Raw genomic sequence first — 20310 nt, forward strand, 5'->3', positions numbered from 1 at the left:
ATATTGGTGTTGTAAAACAAACTTGGTTTGAAGTGAAAGGAGGTTATTTCTTATTTACCTTGCTCACTGCTGAGTTTGGAATGCGTCTCTTAGCAATTTTGAATTGGATATGATTTTAAAATGATCAGGAATTAAAAGGAGGGGAGGGGCGTGAGCTTCAGTTGAGTTGCATAAAATCGAGATCTAATGTATTTTTAAAATCTGAAATTCTAAAATTTGGTTGTATTGCAGTTTCCAAATGTGTTTTTTAGAAACCTAAGTAAGTTCACAGAATAGTGAGTAAACAATGTATGTTTAAAAATTAAAAAAGTTCATTATCTGTTAAGGATCAGGCCTCTTAAAACTGTGATACTAAATCTATTTAGCTCTTACATTAACTGAGGTTAATTTAACTTAACAAGAGATGGGAAGGTGGCTCTTCTTAGGAACAGGGAGGTGATGTGTGTTTTTAAAATGCCTGGCTTTGCAGTCTGATGAGAACCATTAATGAATCACTGAAGTATTACTGTGGGGAGACCGATAGCTCAATGTTATTTGTCAGTATAGTGCTGCTAGTCAAAAATACTGACACTAAGAATGCATGGGCTACAATTTCTTGTCCTGCCAACTGTACTGCTATAGTTGCACAGGGGTAGGAATGGGGTAAGTCCAGGAAAGTTTTAGTCTTGTGGAAGCTCACAGGGGTGTTGAGCAATAATAAGTTATTTTGAGATTATTATGTGATTCATAAGCCAGAACTCCACCAGAATTTTACATAAACCCTTTATGGTTACCTCCAGGTTACTCAGAGCTATTGCCAGAGTAGGCAGTGATGTGGGGTATGTATGCCTGTTTGAATGCTTTTGTTTGTTCCTGTATTAAAAGAGTGGAAGTCACCAAAGTTGAATGTGATTTTGCAGATACAGTTTATTCCCCAAAATAGAGACACACAACATGCTAAAATGTATATATAAGAAACTCTGTTGCTTATTGCGCATAATGTTGCTATGCTAAAGAGAAAAAAGGCTGTTGCTTCTCTGTCCAGTCTAAGTATTTAGAAGCTTCCTAACACTATGAGCTTGTGACTCTGTTTTAAGGTAAACTTCTTTGAGATATATTTCTACCTTACCATTACCACTATCATAAAGTTCTCTGCATAGCAGGGATACTTTTTAAGACCACCCTCTGAAAATGTTGAATCTTTTGGTACACAAATAGATGTCCTTCACTCCTATTAGAATAGGTCATAAAATAAGAGACGATGACTTCTGGTGTATTGTCTGAATTGTGCACTATTTTTGGTGTTTGCAACGTTATCCTAGGCCTTTTAGTAGGTATCTTCTTCGAAGGGCTTGTTCTGGTACCAAATGTGTTTTGTGGCCCATGTTGGATCATTCTTTTAAATTCAGTTCAAAGTCTATTGGAACTAATCTGTGGCTTTTACATTACTGTTGCTGTACTTGAATTTAAAAATGAGTACTAGATGATGTTTTTCTATTGGAATGGTAGCTGATTAAAGCAGAGAATGCAACTAATATAATTTGATTTTTCAAAAATGTATTTTCCATACTGAAAATAGAAGAAAGACACTTTTAGTATTGTGTCACTGTGGCATTTCTAAATTTATAGCACTGAAATGTGTGTCTAGGCATGTCTGTATTTTTTTGAAAGCCATTTCTAAGCTGAAGTCCCAGTAAAGCAAAGGGTCATTCAGCTAGCTCAAAATGTTCACCACTGCATATTCTTGTTTGGATGATAAAGGCAGCATCCCTGCTTCCAAGTGTGAGGTTAAAGAACTGTGCACGATAGATTAAACTGATCTTACCTTTACACTCTTGTGCAAAATAAAAACTGAGAAGTTAGTGCCCAGTCTACTTGTCCAATCAGACTTTACTGTTGTTTCAGAAGAACTTCTGTCCTCATACTGTGTGTTTCTGAACAAGGCCCTTTTCACTGTTATATGCACCAATATCCTAATTGTTTGCCAACTATACACTAAGGAACTGTGTCCTGCCTTGTAGGTATAAAATCTCCTGTTCTAGAGTTTGAGTAATTTCTTCTGTTAATTAGAATTGCTGCAGTTACCATAGGTGCTATGATTAATTAATCTACTTTTTAACAAAAACCATCTGCTTAGCTAGTCATAAGGGCTTCAGATTCTTAGGACTTTTGAAATAGGTTGATATTTTTATTTACCTGGAGGTGCTGAAGTACAATGGACTTTCATGTCTAAAGTAAAAACTTAAAATGCCTTGCATGCTGCGCTAGATAATTAGTCAGTGGGGTAGTTGTAAGGTACGGTGTATACTCAGCAGTAGCGCATAGCATAAGTTGCACTTCAGTATTATCACAAATACGGTGGTTTTTTTGCTTTGTTACAGCCTTTTACTTGAGAGTGCTGGAAAGGATTGCAGCCAACGATTTCTAGGAAGAGTTATGACTAGTTCTTGTTCAAACTTAACTGTGTGGAAACAAAGCAACAGAACTGTAGCCTACTATATTGGTCTTGTAAGGCTTTTAATGCTGTAAATTCTCTGGCTTTAATAAGTAAAAATACAGTATGGAAACACCGGCAAAGAAGTTGGTTAAGCAGGCAATGTAGTGTCCTGTAGCTCCTGGGCTTGGATATCAGTTGTAGGATACAGATGTGGAGCTGATAGCAAGCAGTGATGGCTAGTCAAATGAGGAGTCTGTTTTATTCTTTTCACCAAAGATTATCTCACACAAATGACTAGCTGCTTCTTTTAAGCAACCTCACAAACTAGGAATAAGCAGTTAGTATGGGTGTGTCAATCAAAATACAAATATACTTTGTGTGTAACAACTTTAATCATGTGTGTTTGGGAATTTTTTTTTACTGTTGTGACTGGCCTCTTGTTTTTTATTAATGCCTCAGAAATTGTTTGAGAGTAGGTGGTAAATTGAGGAGGAAAAGAGTTTCTAAATTGTGGTCAGTCAGGTTGCAGCAAGCAGGCCTTGTATAAATACTATAGTGCCTCTATTGTCTTTACAATGTGTTTCTGAAGTCTGGGCATACATGGTTATCTGTTGCAAGTCATGAAGACAGCTGGTCTGGAGAAATTTAAGAAATATGGGACTTAGATTACTTACACACCTGCATCGCAGAGGGTGAAGACCAACTGGTTAAGCTATTTCAGTGACATAGAGCTCTCAAATAGCTGAGATATGAATCTTGATCTGGATGATGGTAGATCAGTCAAGCTCAAAATGTGCAATCGTTTCTGATCATAAGAGAACTAGGCCTGTTCTAGTCTAAATAGTGCCTCATGAGCTAACTAGCTTATTGGAAGCTTTCATCTGCTCCTACTGCTTGTATTGCAGTAATGCTATTTACTCTGTTAGAATACTGATTTGGTGCAGAGCTTATTCTGCAGGATCTACTGATTTAATTCTTGGCAGAATTATCAATTGTCCAGTATTAATTGCTATGAAAATACTGAAATCAGAGAAGCTAAATTTTCACTTGTTAAATGTGTTCCATTGTTGTAAATTTTTTTCCCTGCAGTCTCAATTACTCTACCTTGCTTTTTAACAAGAACAATAAAATCCGTCTTCTGTAGGCAACCCATATCTCTTTTGAACTGAGTAGATCTTAAACTGAAGTCTTCCTTTTCACAGTAGGTATTCGATTGGACTGGGATGAGAACTATCAAATAGTTTTAGGTGTACCCTGTGTGAAATAGGGAAAGAACTAAATCTGAAAGATTGTTTCTAGAACAGACAACAGGATTAAGATGAAGGATTAGAGGAAAAGGTGGTGAAATGGTTAAACATGTTGGTTTTGAGGGCCGGGTAAGTAACTAATAGCAGGTGGTGAAATTTAGAAGATCATGGGGTAAACCAATTTAAATGCCATATATACCATTGCCTGGAGGCTTCTTTGAGACTATGGGGAAGGAGGTAGGATCATTGGCTTGTTTTCCACTGGAATCATATGGTCTGTCTAAATTCCTGGAATTAATGGTTTGTGGCAGCCTGGGACTGGCTCAAACTAGAATGGTAATAACTTAGCAAAAAGAAAATATAGAGACTTTAATTACTTTGTTTGTGTGATTTGACTTTGCTACTGATTCTATTAGCCTCTGCAACATTAGAACATTTTGTTTGAGATTAATCAGTTACGGTAGAATTCCTTTTAAGCTCTGTAGTTACAGCACCTTTGAAAAGAGCCAAGCAAGAATTGTGGTTAGACTGGGACAGGTAGACTGTGTTTGTTAAAAGCTGAAACATTTAATGTTCTTTGCAGGTCATGCATTCTACCCCAGAAAAGTGTAGCCTTAATTAGGTATGCAAAATGTTTGATTTTTATTCCAGTGGAGTAGATTTGCTTTGACTGCAGAGTGTCTGTTTGGTTTGGGTTCAACTGTAACAACAAAAAAATTTATAAGCAATGGGGAGCAAAATTCCAATATGCTTTATTCATGATACCAGTAAGCACTGTTAAAACGGAGATGATAATCACCAGCTTTAGCAGTTGATTTTTGGGAGGTTATAAAAAGTCTAGCTAAGCAGTTGGAAGGCCAATCAACATAGCAGGATCTTTAATGATCCCTTTTCCCTTGACTCCTCTAAAGTTCCACAGCAGCTGGTGGAGAGAGTTTCTAAAATGCTCAATAAAGGATCAAAAAGTGTTGTTTTTGCAACATTGTTGTTGTACGGTATAACAACAACACTGGTATAATTGTGGTATACTTGAGGAACTAAGTATGCTATTTTGGGGTGAAAAGTGATCTTGATAATCTGAAGTTGAATTTTATCACAGTTTATCATCACTAGATGGTCAAAATCCATTTGCTCACTTCACACTTCAAAATAGTGCACGCGATCTTTCTTAGCATTGCTTCTCATGTCCTTCCAAAAAAACCCCAAAAGCCCTGAAGCTGTGGACAACTCATTTTATTAGTAAACAAGTTTTACAATGGCTGTTTGAAACTAGATACCAGGGGGGAAAAAAAAGATGTCAGACTTAGGTTTGGACTCTAGCAAGAGTTATTACAAAATATAACCCTGTGGATTATTTGTGTGCATGTGCCGTAAAACAAGCAACAGTGCGCTTTCTAACTTTGTCCAACAGTTTGAAAATCACCCTCAAATCCTTATTCCCTTAAATTAAGCACCCAGTAAAAGGAAAGCAGACTATGTTGCCAATGGTAGCAGAATGCGATTGTCAGGAAGGAGGGAGGTGGAATATATTACATTATCCTAGTGCTGACTTGTGTTTTGTTAGGATTAAATTTTAGTCAGCTGTATATATACTTCTGTAGCTTCATGGAAAGAAGAGGAGAAAGAGCAGCTGCCTTCATCCCCCCCTGTACAAAACTAGTGCCAGCAACCCTGGGTCAGAACAATATGCTGACTGACCTGTTCCCCTCTGTTTAACAGTGTCCTTCTGCAACAGCAGGAATGAACTGGGTGATGATCCTACATGCAGCCTTAAACTATTGCAGAAAATCTGGGTGGAGAATAGGCAGAGCAGCCAAGTGGGGGGGGCGGGGACATGCAGGAAGTAAAGGATCCCTGCGTTCTTCTTCCTCCTCCTTACAGCTAGCTGGGCAGGCAGAAAAGGACATGCTTACCTCTTGCTTACATTGATTCTTTCTATTCAGCATTTGAGTGGCAAAAGCAGATACTAAGCTCAAATCTCTGCAGCCTCATGTACTGGACTTGGAAAAGTACAAGAGGTGTCAAACAGAAAACAATGCTCCCTTCAAACTTTGATGTCTGCTTTCCTTCCGCTGTGCGTTAAGTCCACTGCCTAGTGGATTCCCATCGGAAACTAGCACCTAACTAACTCTTTGGTGTGTGCGGCTCTCTCTTCCTGATGGATTTTACAAAAAGAGAGCTCTGTCCCGTGTTTGTAATTGTTAATTCCCACTGCTGCTGCTCTCACAAGGATTGTGCTAAAGAGGTAAGTAAGAATTTCAGCTCTGTAATGTGTGTGTGTAGTCACAGGAAAGGATTTTGGGGGCAAATCAGAATTCTTGACAAATCTGCTGAACTGCTTTACATTTGCATAGCTTGGGTCTTCAGCTTTTAAACTTGACTGTACTTTTTTCCCCTGTAAATTTTAAATGTAGATTAAAATCCTGAACAGCAAGGCTGGAATGCTTATTGCTTCTGCTATTTTCTACCTGTGTTGTTACTCCAAATCTAACTTTTTTAAATTTAGGACTGCTGAGGGTATATAACACTTCCTCTGTCTTCGTTTTGGTTTGGTGTGAAAGTTATACAGCACTGATTGTATCTTCTCTTACGAAGTAAATGATATTTTCAGTATCTCTTGCATTAGAACAAGATGCTAAACCACTGACCCAGTAATGTAGTGATCTAACTAATGCAAAATACTATATGTTTCTAGGCAAAAATTGTGAAGAGGAGTTCTGAGTAGCTTCTACTTTGGTGTTTAAATTATCTTGAAAAATCTAGTGGTTTTAAGAGTACCTAACTTGCCTTTAATTGACCAAATAACTATATAAATGTGGATGTTGAATTTTGGAACACACTTTTTTTGCCTGATTAAAATCTGATAAAATCACAAACTTTACCACATCTAAGATAAGTGAAACATGAAATCTCTCCTCATGCCTAACATGAAGACTGTAAGTATTTAGTTTTGCATCAGTTGTGCTTTGTGCTACCTACATATATGCCTATATTTTAGAGGTGCTCTCAAAACATAAGTGTTCAGTGGGTTTTATTTTAAGCTGGCACTTCTTTCAAAAGAAGCAGTTCTGCCCTTGTTAGCTATTGCACTATCACTTTCCTCGTGTAAGCCTGAGACTGCAGCAGTGTAGGGAACCAGACTGGGGAGCTTCATCTCACTAGAAACTGCTGCAGGCTTTTTTGTTTGGATTTGTTTCAAGTCTGATAAACACTGATCTGGTTCATTATGCAGCTGTATAAGTGTGTGTGCTGGCAAAAGGGAGGAAATGACATGGGTGTAGGAATGGGAGATGGAGAATAGGAGGCTGTTGCTTTCAGCAGCACTGCCAGTTTATGCTATTTTAGATGGTAGCTTGAGAAAGTGTTGATGACTTCCATGAGTGCCTGTTATACCTATCTGCACTTGTTTTTTTTTCCTCTGCAAGAGCTCTTCCTTCTATTTCTTTAGCAAACTCAGAAAAAATGCTAGGGGGATTTGGGTGTTGAGTTCTTGTTAAACTGCCACTGGGGAATAGGACTAGTAGATTAAAAGATTTGAGTTGTCCTGTGATTCTTCTAAGGAGTTTGGGGACCAGGAGAGGCATATAAGAACGTGACCATCTTGCAGTACATGTGGTGAAACCCAGGAAATGCTGAATGGCTTAGTATGTTCTTTAGTGCCTTTGGGTTGAGGAACTAATGAATGCTTGGCTGCACAGCTCATGTGCTTTTAGGGACACATCAAGGTTATGTCTTTGCAGGGCCTGGCCTCCCTTTGGTTTCTCTGTGATGGCAGATTAAGGTCTATAGGCAGCTCTGGGTAGAAAAGGGTTCACTGATTTATTGATTTTTATCATTCATAGTATCTTCTGCCTTGTTACGTAAAATAGTTTGACACTTCTGTAGTGCTTGGAGGAGGAAAAAAAAATGTTTTTAAAAGCTGACAGTACTTAAGTGACCTGAACTTCAGTGTAAGGGGTGTTTGGTCAGCACTGTATACTAGGCTTAGGCAACCTTTCTCATGGACTGTGGAACACACTGAGAAATAGGTAGCTGCTTCAACACAGAATCCTCTGTTGGTTTTAGGCTCTAGTGTGAGGTTCTCCCAGATTTTCTGAGGAGCAGTTAGGAACATAGAAGCTATGCTGGAGGAGGCTGGCAGGAGCTTCTCTTTTTAACTGAACTCTTGGTTTGAAATTCACAAAATGGTGTGTTGTAAAATGGCCCTCATGGAAGGGCCTGAAGATTTTTGACAGGTATTTTAATCTCTTTCAGGGTAGAGAAACACAGGGTAGCAGACTGATTCACTGATTTTAGCTTTACCTTTTCAGGCTTCGTGCAGGAACAGAGCATGTGGTAAAATAGTTAACAAGAAAACTCATGCTCTGGCTTTGTTATGTTAATATTTTGCTGTACCAGTTGTTTTACCTTAGCTTTAGTTTTTCTGAAATGAGATTGTCACAGATCTGACATCTTCCTTCTGCTGCCGCAGTGTAAATGGACATACATGCAGGCTGCTGCTATGTCTGGGGCTTGCAGCTATTTAGGAGATTTAGATGTGTTAAACTTTTGCAAATTTAGATACAAATATGTACAATAAGCAGTTTAATTCTAACTATTGCATAGGTTATGTATGTATGTGTATATAGGAGAGCATTTAATTATGTACAGAAACATCTATCTCTACATATATGAGCCTGAAGTCCTGCGACCATTTTAAGCTTGGTCATAGTTAAAAGGTGGGTGTCTGTGACTAGCCCACTATATGAGCAGAGACACTTGTAAACAGGTACTTGATGCCAGTAGTAAACACTAGAACTAGTTTTATAAAGCCCTATGGGAGTGTAGGGCTCTGCTCCTGCTAGGAAGCTGATATGACCTGGTTACAGTATTAAACTTACCCATCCAAACTTCAGTCTGGTGTCTTATCAGCTGAGGCATTGATCTCCAAAAGTCTTTAATGTTCAGTGAAGCTTTAAAAAGCATTAAGCTAATGTTCACTGACAGACTGTGTTTTGGGGCTTATTCTAGTCACAATATACTCTTCAGTTCTGTGAATGTCAATTACTAGAATTTCATAAGAGCAAATTTTAGAGCAAAGAAATAAATAACCAGAATGCTGTTGTAACAAGAAGTTTTTATAAAGTGAAAAACTGTCTTTCTATAGTTTTTGTTTGTTTGTTTTCTTTTTGGTTTTGGGGTTGTTTTTTCCTTTGAAAAATTCCAGATCCAGCAACTTTGTAAAACATAGTAACAAATAGCACTGTTGTCCAGTGGAAGACTGGACTCTTGTGCTTCTCCCAGTTTTGTGTTTGCATCTGTTAAAGTTGATGTTGACTGTGCCCTCTCCTGGAAGAGTGCGGTAGAGAATATTTTAGGTAGTGAACATAAGTCAATAATATACTGCCATGTCTGGCCAAGGGGGGGGAAAAAAAGTATCTAAATGTAGACGAGAATCATTATCGTAAGTCTCCATGTTCAGTTAAATGAAGGTCTGTAGTTGCAAAGGCTCTGGTTCAGAGTCTCGAACCTTTCCGTTTCAAGGCTTGTTTCCTGCTGATGATAGAGGAAGGGGGAAGGATCATGTCTTGATGTCCCCATTGGGTGAGCAGCAGTATCATATAGGATATTGGGAGAAGTACTCTCTGGTTAGGACATGAATTATGATGCTTATACTACTACTTCATTTATGTCTTTATTTCAGATTCTATAGTTTTCACTTTTTGTTTAGTTGTGATTTACTAGTGACACAGGGTCAGATGTATCAAGTGTATGATTTCAGGATTGTTCGGCTTGAAAACACAGACTCTTCATATAACAGAACTTGAACGGGATGTATTCATCCTCTCTTATTCTGCTGTCTTAAATACAGAGTTTGCAGCTAAAAGCTGAATCAAGTAAAATTGAATGCCAGATTTTGCTGTTGTAGACAATTGTCCCCGAAATAGAGCTTCTGGCCATGATTAAGTGATGAAGTTTGGTGCTCTGCCTGCAATGTTTTGCAGAATTCCCAGATGGTCATATCTCATGGCTTATTTGCTTTACTGATTTGAGTAGCTGATCATACTTAGATTTTGTTTTGCTCTTCCTGTAATGGCTTTAGTGTGTATTGGAGAAAGAATTGCCTTGAGTCGTTGAAGGTCTGTATTGCTAAGCTCATGTTCCTCAACTTGCGACAGCAGTGATGCAGGAGCGTGGTTTGAGTATAGTAGATCTTCTGGGGAGAGCTAAGATACAGGAAAGTCTTTTTTTTTTTAAATTTCTTCTTCTTCTTCTTCTTCTTCTTCTTTCTCTCTCTCTCTCTCTCTCTCCCCCCCCCCCCCCCCCCCCCCCCCCCCCAAGCATTGGACAAGTTACTTAATGATCCAGTCAGATCATTCTGGGCTAATGTTTTTCCTGTAAAATCAATCTATGCTAAAATTACTTCATATAAAGGCATGTTGGAGACATTTTGGGAAGCAGCAGAATCCTTTGAAGACTGTTAAATTAACCATGTGGGTTTGTGCACTAGTGTTACATAGGAAACGTTTCCTTCCATTCTCAGTCCAGTCTGCATACTTGCCTCTAACCAGCATAGCTTCCATGGAAACTAGAGAGTTCTCCTATCTTAACTGAGAACGTAAATGCCAAAACCTTCTGTTAGGGAAGCGTAGCTGAGAAATAGTGGGGGGAAAAAAAAGCTTGCAAAAGTCACTGACAAACAGATGAACAATAAGATTGGGGTCAGATTTCTCTATAATTTGTACTAGTGGGGAATTCAGGCCAGTTATCTATTGAGTAAAAATAGTTGGTCTGTAAGCACAATCAAAACTTGTATCAAGTGGGCTTTCCAGTTTCTCTGTTGTTACTTGTATGTTCCAGGGTGTCAAGCCAGCCAGCTTTGATAAAGTAGCAATCCCTGAAGTGAAGGAGATTATTGAGGGATGCATTCGGCAAAACAAAGGCGAAAGGTAAGTACTTTCTTTTCACATAGAGGTATTACTTGCTGTCTGAGTCTCTTTGCTGTCTGAGTCTCTTATCTGTGATGATACCAGATCCAGTTAGTTCCTGGGGTCTTCTGTGTTCTGATGAAAGTTGGGAAGCCAGTATTACTTCTGCAGCTTCTATTCTTTGGTAGATTCTTATTCAATGACTGTTTTAGAGAAGTAACAGTGTCAAGAAAAGGGCAAATGCTATAGTAACCATCCATGCGCGTTTATTCAGAAATTCTACTGTTTTAATAAAAACTTTGACCTAGTCAGCAAAATAGTGGAGGACATCCTTCTGCGTTCCCAGGTATTTGCATTGTTTGGTTGGTTTGTTATTCTGTAATCCTTTTATTTTCCTGTCCCTTTGATTTTGTTGGCATTTTATGGCTGATTATTTTCTGCGCTCTTATTTTTTAAATTCTTGCTGCTCATTTTCATCCACATTTTCTGCAAGATGACTTCTACTTGAAGTGACTAACTTATACCATTACAGGAAATCTGTAACTGCTCTGATGGCTTATTTGTGGGGTTTGTTTTGTTTTCTGCTTTTACATAGTTGTTGCTTACTGAATGTCTGATTTAAGAATGCTTCAGCCTTTGCCCCTCCTCTAGCCTCCTGCTATTCTGTTCAGAGCTAGTTTTGTCAGTTTATGGATATTTATTCATCCCCTTCTATTAACTCAAAGTTTTATATCTGATGGCATTGCTATGTATTTTTAATCCCTGTTCTTAGTTTTAAACAATTTCCTATTTTTTCCTCATTGTAAGTTAGTTCTGTGGCTGCACATCACTTATTTCTTGCCATTTAGTTTAAGCAGTTAACTTTTAGACTACTACTGTTAACGCTGTGTGTGTATGAACATAGATCTTTTTTGTACCTTCAGGACAAAGCTTCTAATTGTGTCAAACAGAATGCAAGTTGAAGTGGTTCAAAATAGTATAAAATATGAAAGGAATAACATGGTGCTTATCTAGTGCTGAATTTACTAGATGAGGCTCTTGCTAAGATCTTGAAATAGACTGAAATACATACTTGGATTACTGTACTGATTTGAGGACTAAGGGTTGTGTGTTGGATCTTAATGTTCAGTAAAACCAAACTGTTTCTTCAAGGTTTCTTATTATTTTAGTTAACGTATATCCTCTTCAGTTGGCTTAAATCTGTTGGTACTTCTGCTGACCAATGTGTGATTTTTTTTTTTTTTTTTTTTTTTTTTTTTTTGTGTACATCTGTATTGTTGCATTTTGTTTTTCCACCATGCTTTTAAATAGAAATTTGATTGATGGGCTGTCACATAATTCATGGGAGAAGTGTGAAATGTAGAGAATAAATGCGGGGGATAATCAGGCAAGTATATTCCTTAATATTTTATGAAAACCTAATAACTGTATGTGCTTTCTACATTCTTCCCCAATATACTAGATATGCTATTAAGGACCTTTTGAATCATGCTTTCTTCCAAGAAGAGACTGGAGTACGGGTAGAACTAGCAGAGGAAGATGATGGAGAAAAAATTGCCATTAAACTCTGGCTGCGAATTGAAGACATCAAAAAACTCAAGGGCAAATATAAAGATAATGAGGCAATAGAGTTTTCCTTTGACTTGGAGAGAGATGTCCCAGAGGATGTGGCACAGGAAATGGTAAGTGTTGGTGGTCTTATAAAGCATTGGAAGTACTGGCGTTCTTTGACAGTGAAATGTAGTCTGTCAGCCTCTGCCTTTGCTGTTGTTACCGTCTAGAAATAAAACAGCTTCAGAAGTCTGTGAATGAGAAGTTAGTGCCAGAGAGCAGTAGCTTATATTGTAGCACTACAACAGTGGCTGTCTATGACAGTCTGAATTCTGTGAATATATCCTCCTTCAGGTGGAATCTGGCTATGTCTGTGAAGGGGATCACAAGACAATGGCGAAAGCTATCAAGGACAGGGTATCTTTGATAAAGCGAAAGCGAGAGCAGCGTCAGTTGGTGCGAGAAGAACAGGAGAAGAAGCTTCAGGAAGAAGGTAGTCAGAAGCAGCAGCTGGAGCAACAGCAACCATCAAGTGCTTCCCATGCAGGGTCAAAGCATCCCCTATCTGTCACTGGTACTACTCCTGTCCCCACTACTTCAGCATCTGTTTCTACACAAGTGGAGCCTGAAGAACCAGAAGCTGATCAACACCAACAACTGCAGTTCCAGCAACCCAGTATATCTATTCTTTGTAAGTGTGTTGGTTTATTTAGGAACTCTTGCACTTACACAGTTCCCCCCCTTAAGAGTCTTAAACTTTTGGTGGGTATAGCAGTAAATATCTTAAGATGTTGCTGTCTGCCATTGCTGTCTGCTGAAGAACATTGGCCCACTAGAAAGCACAGTAAAGTAAGATGCGTTCCTGTGCTTTAGCTGAGCCAAGTCTTGGCACAATTCACAGTCCAGTGTCAGCACAAAGTCATTTACTTTGTTTCAAGTTAATACACCAAACGAACTTGGGCACCTGAAGCATGAACACATGTCCTAGTTTTTGCTGCCTTCCTATATGGACAGTATATTCTGGCCATGCAGAAGGCTGTATACTCTTGCACTAGTGCGCAGTTAGAGCTATTAGAAACACTTATTTGAATCCCTGTTAACTTGCATTTAAGGTGGAAATGAGATTAATGTACAAGCAGTTCTGCTTATAATTTGCTTTCTGAAAAAAAGGTTTCATTTTCTTTTTTACATACTATACATGAAAAGATGAATTAACACTCCTAACTTTTCCTCTTCTGCCATCCCAATGTTTGAATCAGTATTTGAATAATGATGGTAGATGAGAACTTCCATATTAGAATGGTGAAGTTAGAAAGCAAATTACTGTCTGCTCTGTAGGTACTAGGGATTTTAAATTCACTACTATGCCTACATCAGGTGCATCTGCCAGCCAGCACAACAGACCTGTTTTATATATCTGTATAAAATTAAATAAAAAAAATAATTAAAACCCCCTGAAAGATCATTCATAACAATGTGGAATTTAAGTTTCTATTTCTGGTCTAGCCTTTTATAGGAAGCATAGTTTACTATTAAGTATCTTCATAAAGAACTCCTGAAATTACTGATTTCTTCAGAGGTTAGGGGAAGACATACTGGTAAGGATGCTGTATTAAGGAAGAAAAAATGTATTTTTAAACTAGCTTAAATATTACAAAACATAAAATGCTAAGGTCCATGTGACATGTCACAAACGTCAATCTAATATTTGATTGATTATAATATCTTTAAAGTTGTGAATCCACACTGCAGTTCTTGAAACACAGACTTTTATCTTTAACTTCTGCAGCTGATGGGACAGTTGACAGTGGCCAGGGGTCATCTGTTTATACCGAATCATGTGTGAGCAGTCAACAGACTGTGTCGTATGGTTCCCAGCATGACCAGTCAATCTCAACACCTGCAGTCCAGGGATATGGAGCTTCAGTTGGCCAAGTGCAGTCACAGCAGCATGGAGGATATCAGCCACCTGCAGCGGTAAGCCAGAATTTACAGTATGGCAAATGCATGGAATTACTTGATTTTGTATTTCTCTTGAAAGGTGAGAGAAAAGTCTGCCAGGCAATCTTCCATGTATGTTTTGTTTTGCATGTGATACAAATCCCACATGGGAGTAGTTAATGGGCTATTTTTGCGAGGTGACTGAGTCTAGGGGGGACTAAAATATGCAAGGGCATATTTGTCTTTAAAGCTTTTATTTTATAACTTGAGTGCACTTAAGCAGAATGATGGGTTAGGTTTTTTTTTATGGATGGAAGTAACATCCTCAGAACAAGACTATCTTATGGAAGTAAGCATTTAATCTCACTTGGGAAGGTGGTGTATGTATGTATATATGAAGTTACTAGGGATCAAGCTGTTGGTTTGATTTGAAGAAGGGATTAGAATAATTTGAGCTACTGTATAAGTATGAAATTGCTGTGTGTGTTCTGTGAGGCTTTGATTACAGATTTCTGCAGGTAAGATTTTTTTAACTGTTATAGAATGCTGCATGTGAGAACTCCAGACTGAAAAGACCCCACACCCTTGTTCCCAATTTTATTTCTAGCTTGTGTTGATTTGCTCATCAGTTGCCATGCGTATTCCTTTTCCCTGGAAAGTCTGCACTGGGCACAAATACTTTTCCTACTATGTTCATTTGTGTTGCCCTTTTATTTTGGTATGTTTTTTTCCTTGGTATGTTTTTAGATCCGAGTATGAGAGTATGCAGAAATCTATTCTAACTCTGGAGTAGAACTCTGCTACTGTTAATATTGTCTTCAGTGGTTCCCTTGTCGCTTGTTTTTTACACAAATAAAAATCTGAGCCTGAGGCAGAGACATTATGGTATAATGTAGTAATACCATAAGGGAGAAGATGTGACACTTAAGACTGAGGGTCCTCACTTTTTTTGGTGCCTGTGGATGTAGGCTTTTATTACAGAATTGTTGGTGTTACTAGCTTTTTCGAAAACGTGCTGGTTTCACTCACAAGCAAAGCGTCTCCATCTTTTTCAAAGACATTTAACTCGAAGCATGTGGTACTGCTAGTCCTTGATCAAATGAGCTTTTAATCCCTCTAAATAAGCTCTTGTTCTGGGTAAGCCATATTTTGATGTGTGGGCATATATTGGACCAGAAGCCATTTCACTGTCTTGGGATGGCTAGCTTCCACGTTGAAAGACCATTATCTTTTGAGAGGTGACGGAAGAACAAGCATATGATAGAGGTATAGTTAAGCTGCTTAGTTCACTGCTAAAATGTGCTCATGCTCTAGGACGACAGCAGTGGTACCAGGAGGTTGACAGAATGGAGTAGAACAGAATGGCAAGTCAAAATGATACTGACAACTGGAGAAATGGCCTTAAAAAGAAATAGAATACAGTTTAATCAGGGCAAGAACAAAGTTCATGCTTAAACAGGAATTATCACCTACACAAGTACAGGATGAACAACAACTGACTAGGCAGCAATTCTGCCAAAAAAAAAAAAGTCGGGGATTACATTGGACCACAAGCTGGACATGGTCAAAAACATCATGCTGTTGTGAAAAAGGCAAACTTTATATGAAATAGTTCTTCTGCTCTTGGCAATTGGTGAGTCTATCCTGGACACCCTGCTTGAGTGAATTTGAGGGTGAATTGGGAGAGAATTCAGAGGAGAGTGACAAAAAACCCCCACCAGAAATAAAGAAAACATGGTTTATGTGGGAAGACTGAAATGGTTAAGCTGAGCCTATGAAAGATAAGCTTGAGGAGAGAGAAGGCTGTAAAGGCTGCTGTAAAATAGGAGGAGGCTAATCAGACCACAGCATTGTTGTCAGATAGAATAAGAAATAATATGCCTAAATTGCAGCATGGAATTACTGTTTGGGAAGGTTTTTTTTTTTTTAACCAACAAGGGACAGTTAAGTACTGCAGTCTCCATCACTGGAGATGTTTCTGAACAGTTTAGATAAATTAGAGTTGGGCATAACATATATAACTAGTCCTGCCTTGGAACTGATGAAGATTTTGGGTAAAATATTTATTTAACCCTTTGAGTTCCCTTATGCCTCTCCCATTTTTTTGAGCAGTCTAGCAAGATTTCTCACATCAGAAATCTTTAAAATCAGATCTCCACTGGATATCTTGAGGTTTTTTTCCCTGGAGGTCTGTATTTGATTTCAGTTATTTTAAGGAACTGTGGATTACATCCATAAGAGGCATATACCATTAAGAGAAAGAAAACTTGCAGTTGAAGACTGCATCTTTAACACATCATCTTTTGATTCACTTAAAAAAAAACCACAACAAAACACACCACACCAAAAAAGCAATAACAAAAAAACCCCAACAAAAAATGCCCCACCCCAAAACCTAATTCTGATTCTTCCAGTTTGGTTGGATTTTGAGCTATGGCCTTCTGGATTGAGGCAAGATTACGAAATCCTGATGCTTTTATTGGCCAAGCACCTGGAAAATGCTTGTCTAAGACTAATTTTACTGAATTTTCCGCACATTAAACCAACTTTTTTTCTACAACTCATGTTGTAGAATGTGTAATGTTTAAATTTTTGTGGTAATATTTTAGTTAATAAAGAGCCAGCTGCATACAGTTAGTCCACTTAATTCAGGCAGGGAGGTGCCCAAGCAGAGAGACTGGGTGAGGTGATATGTGTAAACACACATCCACTCACTAAACTAAGAATGAATGTTTGAAAGCTCATCAGTATCTGTTTAGGTTTTTGTTATTTGTCAGACTACTAGATGCTGAGAGTACACACAGTATGAGCTGCATCAGTGGCCCCAGAGAAAATATTCTCTCCTGTCTGTTCTGCCCTCTACATGCTTCTTGTAATGGTACTAGGGAACTTCCCACACTGCTCAGTAACCTAAGGCAAACTTGGGTCCTCAGAGGTGCTCATAGCCTGTTCCCAGTGTGTGTTGGCATTCATTCAACATTCTCATATCTTCTTGCACGCATATTAGTCAGTATTGGGCCTCTCATTGTATGTCTGCATTTCTTTTCTACCTCATTACAGTTTTTGCTGGTTTTGTTATTCATTTTTTTTTTTTTTTAAGTGTTCAATTCTTAACTTTTGTTTTCCTCCTTTAGCCTCAACGTGGTCGTAGCATGTCAGTTTGTGTCCCCCACCTTCCTGCTCTTCCCTCTATGTCCTGCATCCCTCTCAGTGCTCCTTGCACCCCACCACCAGCGTTGTCTGCACCTCTCTCTCCTTTCTACCTTCGGACTGTCCCTGAAGAAACCTTTGCAGAAAAGCTTTCTAAAGCCCTGGAAAGTGTCCTGCCCATGCACTCTGCCTCTCCACGCAAGCATCGACGCTCCAGCCTGCCCTCCCTCTCTGTCAGTCCTGTATGTGTTACCATTTGCCTCCTGGCACAGTAAGATAAGTTATCATTAAATACATCCTGGGCTTTGGGCATTTTTAAAATGAGAAAATGAAGAAATGAAGAGTTGATTCCTTATACTGTCCTGCTGGAATGTTGATTTTTTTTTTTTTTTTTTTTTTTTTTGAGGGGGGAAAGCAGTACACTTAAACATTATCAAACAGTAGCTGACCATTTTTTTTATTTATTATAGTATAGTATAAATGTAAATTACCCATTTGTACCACAGAAGGTAAGGGGAAGACTAGTCCTTATCCCCTGAAGTCAGAAGACCAGCTTTTTATTTTCCAACTTCTAAGCAAGCATTGAATGTTAAGTAAGCTCCGCACAAAACAACCGGCTTTTAAAGCTTGGTTGCTGTGTCTGGTTATTCTAAAAGCTTTGGCTAGCTGTGCTAGTGATACTAGAAATTCAGAGTATGAATACTTTTGAGGATTTTTCTATAAGTTTTAATTGGAAATGCCACTTCAGCTGCTTCTTGATGGGAAGAAGCCATGGTTTCGTGTTTCTCAAAGTCAGATGCAAGATAGCTTGCAAGACAGGAGGTAGTGTCTTTTCAGTTTTGGGCTTCAATTTACACAAAATAAACCTTGAGAAACATTTCTCTATAAATTAAGTAAGTGGAACCAGTTTTCAGAACATAGGGAGAGTTCTTCATCCTGTAGGACCTTCTTGTTAGTATTGGTCAATATGGAAATTTGCTGCTGCTTTTCTGGAAAAAAGGGGTTGGGGAGAAAGAACAATGTGGAAACAGCAACTTGAAAAAGTCATAAATGCCATCTGTCTTTAAAGACAGTATATTTGCTACTGACTCTTGCAATTTTTTTTTCCCTTTAGGGTAGATAATACATTCTCTCTCGGCATACTGTAGGCAGAGATGAAAATATGCAGAATTACTAAATTGTTTGGTATTCTTACATAGAACTCTCTTTAGTGAAATTTTACCTATAAATCTTAAATAGGATGAGCCTCATCTGAAGTAGTACATCAGATGGAGTGGAATTGCTTGAGGCGTCTGCTGTTACTAAACCTGTGAATGTTTTATTGTCCAGGCAAGAGTTAGGTTTGTTTCAGTGAGTGCTAATTTTCCTTGTGAAAAGGTATGATCAAAAGTGACCAAAGGGATCAGAAGAGATGATCAACTTTGGCAGAATCCAGAGGCTCTGCAGTTTTATCGTACTTTTTTTTTTTTTTTTCCCAGCTGTGGGCTGGAATGGTTCAGTTTTGTCTCAAAAGGTTTCTCTTTAGCTCTTTGGATAGCATACAGGATGCTAGCACTGTGGTTTTTGTGTTGGATAATACTAAGATTTAACGTCATTTTATCTTCTAAGTGCAAACTAGAGGCTCTGCATTGTTGCTGCTATCAAGTTCTGAATTTTCGTATTCCCCATATGGCAGTAACCTCAGGGGTTTGATTGGATTTCAAGCCCTGATCACAATGGATAGCCCATGACAATAAACCTCATTCCATTGTCAGGAGCAAAACTGTTTTCTTCTTGTGAATTATTGAAATTGGACTGGAAAAGCAGCTCTAACACAAGCAAATGTTTCCATTTGTAGCTATGCCTGCCATGGATGTATTTAATGGATATTTGCGACTCACCTAAACTTCCTAAGTAATGTATGTTTTTGACCATGAATTGAGTAGTCATTCTATAAAGTTACTTCACAGAACTGCCTAGTGAACTGTGCATGTTGATGTGCTTTCACTTTTAATGTATGAATTACTTGTCTTGTTCATGTCAATACAGCCTCAGCATCCGCGTGGGGGAACACCAACGTTCCCAGATTCCCAGATATTTTTCCCCAACCGTTCATGAACGGCCGGTGTCTTTCTCGCCACCACCTGTCTGCCCGCCGAAGGTGGCAGTTGCTCAGCGGCGCAAGAGCACTTCATTTTTGGAAGCCCAAACTTGCCACTTGCAGCCATTGCTGAAGACTGGCCAGAGTTTAGTTCCACCTGGTGGTAGTCCCACCAATTGGACACCAGAGGCATTCGTTATGCTGGGCACAGCAGCTCAGAGAGTCGCTGGAGAGCCTCTGCATGTGCAAGTTAATCCCGTGTTTGAGCCAGCTCCTGTCCACAGTGACTATAGATCTGGACCAACACCTCCAGAGGATGCTCACTACAGAATGCATCCAGAAGCTGTATATTTGGTGGGCATGCACTATCCATCACAGGTATCGGAGCAGTATGATCAAGTAGCTTATAACTCTCATGCGACTGAACAACCTTTGAAGCAGGTCTCTGAGTCAAACCATGGGCAAGGTGGTCCTCCACAAAGCTCTGTGTTCGACTTTCAATTGGGGCAAACATACCTGGCAAGACATGTTCAGAACCTGAGGCTGGATTCTGGGATGGGTCCCCTTTCTCCATTATCCAGTGTTTCAGCTCCTCTGAGTGCAGATCCTGCTCAGATGACGTTCCACCAGGTATTTGTTCCACACTCTGCCCCGGCTGTGCTCTCTCACAGTAGTGATGGCAGAGCGAGCTGTGTCTTTGAGTTCCATGTGCACACACCGACTTCTGCTTCAGCAGAAGGGGCAGTTTTACCCCAGCGGGTCTACAGAAGTCGCCGGGGCTCTATGGAGACCAGTCAAGAGGAGTCCACTCAAGGCATAGGGTCGCACGGTCGGCTTCAGCCTGTGACAGAGGAGCAGTGTAACTATCTTGGTCCTGAGTTAGCAGGTCCCAGAGGGGGCTCTGCCAGGCGGAGCTGGCTGGAAGGAAGCCCGGAATACTCCAGTGATTCCTCACAGCTGACTTCCTCTGACACTGGCGACTTCCAGTCTCCTCCTCCTACAGGGGGGTCATCTTCT

At 39.2% G+C, this 20310-nt stretch overlaps 1 protein-coding gene across 1 annotated transcript in view; it reads left to right on the forward strand.

Moving 5' to 3' along the window:
- WNK1 (WNK lysine deficient protein kinase 1) overlaps positions 1 to 20310 on the forward strand; it is a 107606-nt gene that overhangs the window by 51031 nt on the left and 36265 nt on the right. The window contains 7 exon segments of the mRNA XM_030040611.2: positions 10504 to 10592; positions 12034 to 12253; positions 12477 to 12813; positions 13912 to 14099; positions 17198 to 17455; positions 19242 to 19295; positions 19297 to 19671. Of these exon segments, the coding sequence (XP_029896471.1) occupies positions 10504 to 10592; positions 12034 to 12253; positions 12477 to 12813; positions 13912 to 14099; positions 17198 to 17455; positions 19242 to 19295; positions 19297 to 19671 (1521 nt within the window).

The sequence above is a fragment of the Aquila chrysaetos genome, chromosome 17 (genome assembly GCF_900496995.4).
Source record: "Aquila chrysaetos chrysaetos chromosome 17, bAquChr1.4, whole genome shotgun sequence".
In the NCBI taxonomy this organism is placed as follows: domain Eukaryota; kingdom Metazoa; phylum Chordata; class Aves; order Accipitriformes; family Accipitridae; genus Aquila; species Aquila chrysaetos.